Source organism: Neomonachus schauinslandi, chromosome 4 (genome assembly GCF_002201575.2).
Source record: "Neomonachus schauinslandi chromosome 4, ASM220157v2, whole genome shotgun sequence".
In the NCBI taxonomy this organism is placed as follows: domain Eukaryota; kingdom Metazoa; phylum Chordata; class Mammalia; order Carnivora; family Phocidae; genus Neomonachus; species Neomonachus schauinslandi.
The window spans coordinates 21,531,849-21,543,207 of NC_058406.1; the positions used below are offsets into that span (position 1 = coordinate 21,531,849).

The 11,359-nt window shown below is 46.3% G+C and overlaps 1 protein-coding gene and 1 non-coding gene across 5 annotated transcripts in view; both read right to left on the bottom strand.

Annotated features, from left to right (window-relative positions):
- MECR (mitochondrial trans-2-enoyl-CoA reductase) overlaps nt 1–10,299 on the bottom strand; it is a 28,969-nt gene extending 18,670 nt beyond the window's left edge. For all 4 annotated transcript variants that reach the window (XM_044913933.1, XM_021683631.1, XM_044913934.1 and 1 more), the window contains exon 1: nt 10,084–10,299. In XM_044913933.1, the coding sequence (XP_044769868.1) occupies nt 10,084–10,259 (176 nt within the window). In that variant the 5' untranslated portion in view covers nt 10,260–10,299. The remainder of the gene's footprint in view (nt 1–10,083) is intronic.
- Nucleotides 8,006–8,114, bottom strand: LOC123324701. Its single transcript, XR_006539974.1, has one exon. It is a non-coding gene; the product is annotated as a U6 spliceosomal RNA (small nuclear RNA).
- Nucleotides 10,300–11,359: the final 1,060 nt, after the last annotated feature.

An 11,359-nucleotide genomic window follows, 5' to 3' on the forward strand; every position in this document is an offset into this window, starting at 1 on the left:
GTAAGTCTGCAAGAAAAATCCTGCCCAGAGCAAATGAACTGTAGACTAGTTGCCCCTTCATATTATCTGTACTGCTTTTCTCTGACATTGTGACAAATAATCATACAAGCCGACACAGTCCACGCGCTCAAGCTACTTAAAGACATGCTCTTCCCTCAGCCTGGAGTTTCTTTTCCACAGCTTCTCCATGAAGCAAGAAATTCAATTCACCCTTTAAAATATCTTCTGACCCTCTTGGTCCTGAAAAAAATCACTTGCTCCATCTGCAGTGCTCTCGTTACTCAGAAGGGGTGACTATACCATTTAAGACCAACTTACGTTGAGTTTTTCAGTTTAGTTTATGAAGTCTTTTCATACATTTCTTTCAATTGGTCACAACAGGTCTAAGTTCACATTCCTTTTCTAAAACTGCAGGTGAGATGTACGTCAGAACGTCAGAGTTCAGAACCACGTATTATCTATAACCCCCTGTGGGGGTTGGGGCAGCACTCTGTGATCAGACACATTATTTCTGCAGTAAAATGTATGAATATTCACACTAAGTGGGATGAATAATGACCACATAAAAACTTCACCGTAGATCAGGTATTCCCTCCAAACGAGTTGTGAAACAAAAGAAATCAAAACAGAACTGTCAGTTTGTAGAACTTTCTGGACTTTGGAGTTGCAGATTCCAATTTGGATTTGGATCCAGGTCTTTCAGACTCAGTTCAGGGCTCTTTCTACCTAACCTCCAGTTTTATAGCCAGAATGTGCATGTGTACTGTCTCCTCACTTGGCTATGAGCTCCTGGAAGGCAGAGAACCCTTAGTCTGAACTCAGTGTTTAGCACAGTGCCTGGGACCAAAGCAGTGCTCAAGAATGCTTCCTAATGAAATTACCCAACTCTCCTCCCTACTGAGAAAATGTGGCATAAAAGTGCCAGCCATTTTTAGGGAATCAGGGGAGAGGCTCGAGCCATAGGGATTTAGCTATTGAGGCTTATACTCGGCTCTTCCTGGTTCTGGGCTGTTTAGGAAAAGAACTCTAAAGGACGGGTACAAATAAAAATGGAGATTGTCTTTAAGAGAGTTTGGTCTAAGCAAAACCCATGGCTCTTTTCCTCACAGGAAAGTGCAGATCAGGTTTGCAGTAAATCACACTTTAAAAATCTAGATGACCATGGTCAAGATGGGAATATTGGTGGATCTCAGTTCACAGATGAAGGGAGAAGCATGGGTTTGAATCCTGCCTTGGTCATTTATCAATTAGATAAACCTCAAAATACTCATCTGTGAAATGGGGAGAACACTAGAGTCCAGCTCACAGGATTAAATTAGTTAATGTAAATAAAGCATTTGCTAGAGTACCTGATACATAGTAGATGCTGAAGAGATGGTAGCTGTTATCAGTGGCAAAATAGCCAAGGAATCCTTTGGAACAATTAGCTGTCGATCCCTTTGAAAAGAATCACTGAATCACTGAAAGGAAGACAGTACCTTTTTGTAAAACTCAAGTAAATTTAACTCAACGAATATTTACTGACAGTCCTACTCAGTGTCAGGTACTCTCTTAAACCAAGGGGTTTAAAGAGAAAACAAATTTGCCCGGGGCTTGACATGGTCACTGCAAGACGTGTGGCTCAAGGGAGAAAATGCAGGATTAGCAATTGGGCTTTGGAAGAATGGTACCTTAGTTGGGGCTTGAAGGATAGCAACTGGGTGGACTGAGGGAGGAAGACAGGCTTTCTTGCTAGAGAGAATGGCAAAGAATCTGACTTGGTAACTGGCCTGGCAGTAGGTGCAGTCTGGACAGGAGCCACAGGAATGGAGGGGTTTTTATAACCTGGAATCTCTTAAACAAGAAATGCCATTGATGTCACTTGGTGACGAACTCCATGTTGGGGGGAGGCTGTCTTTGATGGCTCCCGGGCTTCTGGGGTGGGCAACTGGATGTTCACAGAGGGAGGAAGGAAAGTGGTTTGGGGTGGGGAGGAAGGTGTTACATTTGGAGCTTGAAGCAGGCACCTTGCAGTATGGTATGGGGCAGAGGGCACTCCAGGCTAGACAGAGCTGTGAGCCAGCTGTGTGCAGCTGGAGTCCAGGCTGGCAGATCATCTTATTTTGGGTGATCTGGCTGAACAATTAAACGACAACTAATGTTGACAGTTTACTAAGCTCGAGGCATTGTTCTTAACATTTTATATACATGATGCTGTTTAGTGCTCAAAACACCTATCAGGAGGGTGTTATCACCCAATTACAGATAGGAAACTGAAGCTCAGAAGTAACTTGCCTAAGGTAAGGCTGTTAGTTGAGTGGCAAAACTTGATCTTAAGCTTGACTCTGAAGCTCAGACTGTTGAACACTAAGCTGGCCTCCTTTACACTGTTGGTGCAATTCCCATCCTGAGAGATGGTATTAGGTATTTCCCTGGGGTAAAATACAAAATGCTGCCTACTAATCGCCCTTCCTAAGATTCAGACTGTGCATCGGAGTCACAAAGGCTGGGAGAAGTCATGCGGGGAAAAAGCCCATGTGCCTCTGTGTAATCCAGAGCTTCCAGAGTTAACTCAGCTGGGAACACTATTTTCAAGGCACACCGAATACATGCCTGCCCCCAGACAGCAGTTCCAGAAGTGCCGCACCGGGCTACGACCTGCTCCCAGTCCTCTTCTTTGTCCTCTGGGTAGCCTAGCTGCGCTGTGCCGGCTGAAATTCAAAGCAGTGGGAGGGAAGGAGAGCAGGGCAGGGACGAGGGTCTAGGAGACAGAAAGCTGAAGCTGCAAACACAGGTGGGCGAGGGCAGGGGCAGCCCTGACACATGCTGCTTGCCCAGCGGGAGGTGTGTTGGTCCAGCTGCATCTCACCAGGGAGACCAGCCCCAGCCTGCCCCGTGGAATGCCATTAACACCATAGACACTGCTGTTCCTGCACATAGTTCTAACGGCGTCGTCAAGGATACCATTCTGCCGAGACAGGAAGGAAAACGGGGGCCAAGTCTGAATTCCAGGAGTTGGACCTCTGGTGTAATGACAGCAATTTCTTCCTTTCTTTTTTTAAAAAACTCACCAAAGGAACCGGTGGCTGTGTTCTGGAGTGCAAATGAGGCACCCAAACACAGTCTGGCTAGATCTCAAGTCACTTCCCCGGGACTGTTCACGGCCTTCCCCTGTGAGTGTAATGGCGCCATGCAACTCGGAGGGATGCCACTGTCTTCACTCAACAGATCCCAGACTGGATAAGGTCACAATGGCTCCTTTGAGGCCAAGGCTGTACACCTGTGATGCCATATGAACTACAAGGGAGACAAAAGCGGGCAGAAGAAAGAGCCTTTTGAGATGGGGGAAAAAGAGGCCAGTACTCTGGGGACTGGCTCAATTCTATTTGCTATGTAAGGCAGGCACTGGCCAGCTCTGCGAAGATCTCTTTCCCACCTTCTGCATTTAATTAGCCACCATTTGTACTTATCTTGCATCTTCTACTCAATCACCTCAAATTGATCAGTATCATTTTGAGCAGGAAGAATAAGCAGGGAGAGACTGCCATGGGCCACAGACTTTCTCACCCTGCTCATTACAGAGAGCCAAGAATGTGTGTCCACCATAGGGCATTGGGTGAAGGTAACCTACATCTTATGTGGCTCTCTCCAGTCTGTCTGCAATCCCCATGGTCACGAACAAGCTGCGTCCTGTGGTTTGTTGAAATGCTGGCTATGCTGGGTATATTGTCCAGAGATCTGATTAATAAATTAATAAGCAGGGCACACTGGGAATTGTGGAAGAATGAAGCTCTTTGGCTCGCAGCTTTGTAACAGCTCACCCCCCCAGCAGGGGGCTTTTAAAGGAGGCCTGGGCTCTCAGGGAAAGCTCTTTCCCCGAGCCAAGCTCATACACTCCATGTCTCTTGGTGTGCTAGGCATACCCACTTGCCTCCCTGTGCCTCTTCTGGCTTCCCTGCCTCAAAGTAATCTTGCCCTCTCATCATTCAGAACTGCTGGCACTTCAGTGCAGTCATTTTGAACAGAAAGGAATTAGAGACTTAGAGGAACTTCTGGAAGTTTCTACACAGGGTTGGCAAAGAAACCCTCTCTCTACCTTCTCAATCCCCTACTTTCTCTCAATTAAGATTACCAGTAAGCTTGTAAGCCCTATAATATTCTGCAGCTGCTGACAGCAGGAAATGTGCCTGAAGGGAGCTGCAGAGTCTACTCCTTCATTTGCTGAGACCTAACCTTGTTGATCCAAAGAACAAGACTGGGCCACAGCAGGGGGATCGAGTCCCTGTCTGCAGCTGCTTTTGTCTCTTCGACAGGTACAAAGATGACCATGCATCCCCTGCCTGGCGGGCTGCTAATTACGATACCAACCAGGAGCAAAGGGGGCCCTTGGTCAAATTTTGTATCCAGGACCCCTGATTTCTAGTCGCAGCACTGCTTCCTGGAGTTTGCTAGAGCCACCACTGGCAGGCAGGCAGTCCAATGTCTACTCAGTTTCACAGCTCTCAGAGCTGGACAACTGCTGGATCAAAGAGCATTCAGTCTCATATCCATTCCCGTGGCTGCAGGATTATGTGGAGAAGGATGTTAAGGCCTCACTTTGTCTTGGCAGGAAAAAGTGTCTCTTGGGGAGAGTGGGTTAAAGAGGTGTATAGGTTTTGAGTTACATAGAAAACAGAGCTTAATGGTTTGTCATTGCCACAGAAGATGGGGTGGGGGGAGAGACAGCATGTGTGCCCCTCTTTACCACTGCTGACCTTGGTCAACCCCTTCATTTTCTCAAAGAATAACTGAAAAGCCTGGAGACTGGAGTGACTTCCTCACTCTAACAATGAGTGGCAGAGTGGGGACCAGAACCCAGGCCAGTGCCCTTGCGGGTGGGTCCCCACTGACACATCCTGAGCCACAGAGTAACCTCATGGCATTTTTGCTTCCCTTGTCACCCCCTCCAGAGGGGGGAAGGCCTGGAGCCACACCACAGAACTGCAGCAGCTGCTAGGAGGGCCAGACAAGCATAATAACTTGGGGTTGCACTGGTCGGGGGGGCAGCTCTCCCCCACACTCCGTACATAGGGGAAACTCCTGTCTGGTGTACGATACTTCAGAGTATCACCCTCAGGGTTTTGGCCCTCAAGTCACAGCTTAGTGTGAAGTCCAGAGGGAAGGTAATATACAGGTGTTACAGGATGTGGAGTCCAGCTTGAGTCTGAGTTCTGTGATCTCAAGCTAGTCCCCTCAGAGCCTGATGCAGCTGACACCTCCTTCAAGGATCACGTACTGAGTGCATGGTAAGTCCTCAATAAATATTCGCTAATCAGACACACCAGGTTTTCTCTTCCCTCTGGGCTTTTACACGTGCAGGGGCCTCTGCTTGGGACACTTCTACACTTTTCCTCATATACTGCACACCTGATCTTCTACGGGACTCAATCTAGACCTTGTGCCTTTAGAGAAGGCATTCTGACTATTCTGAGGGGTTTAGATACCCCTCCTCTGGGTGTCCACAGCAGTCTAAACATAGCCTGACATGGCACTTGTCTCACTGGGCTATAGTCACCCATCTCCTGGACTCAGGTGTGAGTACCTTAAGGGCAAAGACCTCAGATTATTCACCTTTGCATCCCCAGCCTTGCCTTGCACATAGTAGGCCCTCCAAGAATAACTCCTGGCTAACTTACTAAATCAATGAGTTCTGTTCCCTCCTCCTTCAACTAATGACCATAATGAAGGGCTCTAGGAGACAAATGAACAAAATCCAAATTCTCAACTGAGTGCCAAACCAAAATCCTGGTTTTTTTCCCCAAGCATCACAATTCTGGTTTAAAAACCAAGTCACCTGCATAGAGTTTTGGTTGTAAACACTGACATCAACCAGAAAAAGAAGTCCCCTGAGAGTAAACAGTGTCCTACAGTGAGGACTCACACCCCATACAGCCTGGGTCCTCACTACCTGCTCCCCCAAATCCCATCTGGCTAAGACAGAATGGGTTTGTCCAAGGGTTTCACAGCTTCATTTCATTTTGTGCTAGCAGCATGCAGGTGAGAAAGCCGTGATGACCAGGATGCTATTTTATCAAAGCTTCAGGATCTTGAAAAGGGAATCAGAAAGAGAATAACATTCCTACCATCTTCCCCAGGGTGGGGCTGCCCTTCCTATGAAGGATAAAGATTTGGGGTCACCTGAATGGCTTATAATTTCCCCTTCTCTTCTGACCTATCTTCTTCCCCATTTTATATGCCATCTCATTCTCAAAAAAACATTTGAGATGATTGTCATTGTTTCTTCAGGTCTATATCAAGGACTTTTATTAAAGAAGGGACTTCCTAGTTGTATGATCTTGGGCAAGTGACTTTCAAGCTTAAGCCTCAGTTCCTGTATCTGTAAAATGGGGATAATAATGACCAAACTGGATTTTTTGTGATTTTTAAATTCCGTAATATATGTGGAGAACTTAGCCCCATGCCTGCCACATAGTAGGGGCACAGTAAATGAAAGCTGTCTTTACCATAAGACCCAGAGAATGGCAAAGTTCTGAAAGGGGACTTTCAGGAACAAAAGGAAAGAGGACATTGGAGTTTCCAGGAACTATCTGATAGAGAATCCAGAACTCTGCACAAGGGCTATGGGCATGGGGACCCCTGAAATTTCTAGGGCTTGTAATTTTCCCAAGTTTGTCATTTTCTCCTGCAGTCTTACTTCATTTAGAGCAGTCGTTCAAACCTTTAAATGAAAAAGGCCCAAGTGCTTATTTGGCAAATTCATTTTGGGGGGAAGAGAAAAAAGCTCTAGGGGCTGGGGGAACAAGGCTTAATAGACCAGCTGGAATGTTTGGGGGCCAACAGGAATGAAGAGAAGGACATTCAGAGATCCCTGGAAGTCTCATTCTGAGGAGTTCTGCAACCCCTCAGACCCGAGCAGACTGTTCCTCGTTTCCTCCCTGCTTTTCACAGTGCAAGCACCACAAACTCTGCCGGTTTGGGGAACACTCTGCTCAGGCTCTGAGTGGTTCCATGGCCCTGCCTGGTGTAACCTGACCCACACACCCAGTCACCGGCATATTTAAAGGACACCTGATTCTTTCTGTGACAGTGTGGTTACCCTAAACCTCCAAAGACATGACTACAAAGAAGAGAATCCCAGCCTCTGGCTTCAGTCCATACACGAATAAGTCAAGTTGCCTGAATCTGGGTCAGAAGGGTAAGCCACTCTTCTGGGGCAGAGGGAGAATTACTTCCTGCCTAACAGTCTGTATCCACAAGGGCAGTGGTTCTCAACCCTGGTCAGGGCATCAGAATCACTTGGGGAGTTTAAAAAAACACAGATGTTCGGGGCCATCCTAGACCTACTAAATACCTCAGGGGAGGCGTCTGGGAATATGGAATAAAAGTGCCATAGGTGACCGTGGTGTGAAGCCAAGGTTGAGGAATACTGCATGAAAGTATCATGTTTTGAACTTCTGGGAAATTACTAGGGCTCCACACAAGGAGATGAGAGCTTTCTTTTTTCTCTAAGTGGCATCTGCTACCAGACCAGTCTGTTCCAGATTCCCTGGCTCTCCAAGAGGAGGGAACGAATCAGGAGGCAACTGCACTCAGCTGCCTAACCTTCCCAGGCCTTTCCAAAGGGTCCCATCCTCATCACCACAGAACTCAATAAAAACAAAACACTTCTTATAGAAATTAGATTCATAATGAACATTTTTGGAGCACTTGTTTTGTGTCAGTTCCTTTACCAACCAAGTAGAAGTCTGTGAGAGGCACCACATCGTTCCTGTTTGGGGTGCGTTCCTGGAAAACGGTGTTCATCAGAGCTTTACCAACTCATTACAGCACAGTCCTCAGGGACAGGTCTTCCTGACACAGTGATCATTACCTATGATTAACATACAAGTTGAGGGTTACTGACTGATGTGTCTTCTCAATATTTTCTCATGGTGGATGTGGCTAGGGTGAGTGCATGACCCTGAATTTAACTGAGGCTTATCTCCTCCAGCTGTCAAAACATCTGGCTTGAATTTTTTTTTAAAGGAAAAATATGGAATGCCTCATGAATTTGCGTGTCATCCCTTGCGTGAGCAGGGACCATGCTAATCTTTGTATCGTTCTACTTTTAGCATATGTGTTGCTGAAGAGAGCACTCTGGCCTGTATTTCGGCCATAAAAATAATTCCACGTTTGCCTATCCTTTGGAAAACAACCAAACCATTTGCTGGGAATCAGAGAGTTGTAAACAAGGGATTGTAGGAGAGTATGCAGGCGCTTTTTGGTGGAGAGCATTAGATTGATTGCAGCTATTTAGCACTATTAACTATAACTATACCTGTACTGTGTCCACATTTATAATGATGTAACTGAGGCTCAGAGAACTTCAGTAACCTGCCAAACACACAGAGCTAGGATGGAGTAAGGACTGGACTCCAGGTCTGATTCCCAGACCAGTGCTTCTGCCTTAGCTCCATTACAGTGACCCCACTAGCCCTTCTGAATGGTTACAGTCACTTATGTGCAGATTTATAATGGCTGATAATTCACATACTGTTTTTATCAACCACATGCAAAAATCATGGATTAAGATCCAACAGAATTTTAGGAGAACATATTCATAAAAGTAATGAGGGCTCAGAGGGACTGAGTGACTTGTCTAAAATCAAACAGCTACTAAGAAGTAGAGTCCGTATTAGACCTTAGGTCTGTAAGGCTCCAAAACAGAAACTCTTTTTAACTGGCTAAAGGCACATACATAGTGTGATAGAGAAGAAATCACACGAGATAGGAGTAGAAGCTATGGGTTCCTATCCCTGTTCTAATCCTTATTAGCTATATCACTTTGGACAAGTCCTGTCTTGTCTTCTGCAAACTGAAAACAATGGTCTCCCACCTACTTTCTGGGAAGTGAAGATTCAAGTGGACATAAAAGCATTCAGAAAATACTCTAAAAAAAAAAAAATAGTAATAGAGCCCAGGAACTCAGGCAAATCAGTAAGACCTCGGTTTAAATTTCGACTCTGCCACTAACTGGCTATGTGACCTTGGACAAGTGATTTTACCCCTCTTACACCTCAGTTTTCTCACTGACAAAATGGGGCTAAATCAAGTACCTTCCCCAAAAGTGACGATTAAATGAGAGCATCCATTTGGACATAACCATTATGTGCCTGACACATAATACCCGGTCAGTAAAAGTCATTGATGGATAAATGGATAAAGAAAATGTGGTATACACATGTATAATGGCATATATATATATAAAGCAGTGGAATAATGTCCATAATAATGTTATATATTAGATATATAAAATAATGGAATATTATTCAGCCATAATAAAGAATGAAATCTTGCCACTTGAGACAACGGATGGACGCTGAAAGCATTATGATACATTAAATAAGTCAGAGAAAGACCAATACTGAATGATCTCACTTCCATGTGTAATCTAAACAACAACAACAACAAAAAAACCCAACCTCATAGACACAGAGAACAGACTGGTGCTCAGGGGTGTGTGTGTGTGTGTGTGTGTGTGTGTGAACAGACTGGTGCTCAGGTGTGTGTGTGTGTTTGTCTGTCACATAGGCACCAAATGGGTGAAGGGAGTCAAAAGGTACAAACTTCCTGTCATAAAATAAGCAAATCATGGGGACCTAACGTACAGCTTGGCAATTACAGTTAGTAATACTGTACTGTATGTTTGAGAGTTGCTAAGAGAGTAGATCTCGAAAGTTCTCATCAAGAGAAAAAAAATTCTGTATCTATGTATGGTGACAGATACTAACTGGACTTACTGTGGCAATCATTTCGCAATATATACAAATATCGAGTCATCATGTTGTACACCTAAATCTAATATAATACTGCATGTCAACTGTACCTCAAAAAAAAAAAAAAAAGTTAGCCACTATTACCGTCATTAATTGTGCCTCTCCGGCCTTCAACTACCCGGAAGGACCGACTTTCTGAGCTACTCAATGCGCCCTGGGCTCAGTTTGGGTCCGATTATTCCCTGCCTTCTTCCTCTACCCGCTCCCTCCTTTGTCAGACCCCCTTCTCCAAAAGCGCGTCTTAACCCCCTCCAGGAACCCCTGGCCCCATTTCGGCGCCGTCTCTTACTCGACGACCTTGGCTGGGTCCCCGTGGTGCCCATAGACCAGCGCCCGGACCCGGGAGGGCTCGGCAGATGCGGAGTAGGGGGCGGCGGCAGACCAGCCGCGGTCCCAAGCGAGGAACAGCTCGCACCGCAGCCGCGACCGGGCTCGCGCCCCCAGCAGCGCGCCGCAGCCCCACATGCTTCCCCCAGACAGCTCAGAGCCCGACAGCGCGCCTACGTCATCGGCCTGCGTCTGCGCGTCTGCGCCGCGCCTCCCGCCCCGCCCCGTCGCGTGAGCACGCCCCTTGCTCTTTTTTAAAAGGTCGTCCCCTTCCTCCGCAGCCCGCGCGGTGGCGCTTCGGGACACTGCGCGGGGCGGGGCGTGAGATGAGGGGGTTGGAAGTACGCGAGGGAGTCGCGGAGACTCAGAGTAGGAGCGTCTGAGACCGGCCTAGATTTGTGTCTACAGTCTGCGATTTGGTGTTTCATTTGGGGAAGTCATTTACCCTTCCCTGACCTTAGTTTTTTCTTCTCCCCACCGTTTATTGAGTGCTCACTGTGCCAGACCTTTTAAGACATCACCTGATTTATTCCCTGCTATCCTGTAACAGCATAGGGAGGTAAAGTTTACTTCCCTACCACTGCATAGAGTAGATTTAAGTTGATGTGGAGGCAAGAGTACTGGGCTTGGATTTAGGTTCAACTCCTAGTCCTGCTGCTTTCTAGCTTGGCCACCTTGGGCTGGTGTCTGAAGCTCCCAGGCTCTTTTCTCATGGGTACAGTTGGGGGACAATATACCTCCTTCAAGATTGTGGTGAGGATTGGATGAAACAATAGAATAATGTTGTGGACAGAAGAGCACACTGTAAAATGCTAAGTGTGTTCAGATATAAAGGAGGGATCACAAGGAGGAGGGCCCCCTCTCAAAATGCTTACAGTGTAGAAGGGATTTATTTATTTTTATTTTTATTTTTTTTGTAGAAGGGATTTAATAGGACAATGGAAGTGCTTTGTAAGAAGATGTAGCCCAGTAAAGACACTAGATCATATTTTTAGTGGCGGTGAGACATGAACATAGCTAAAACCCTAGTTGGTAGAATAGGACAGAGGGCACTGTTGGAGTCCGAAGGAGAAAGTTGCTCTGGAAGGAGCCGGGGTGGAGATGGGGGTTCTTGCAAGAGGTGCTGTTGGAGCCTGTCCCACTCAAAATCTTCAGTGTGCATAAACACCTGAGGTCCCATCTCAAGCCAACTGAATTAGAATTTGGGGGACAGGTCCAGGAATCTACAATTCCTACAA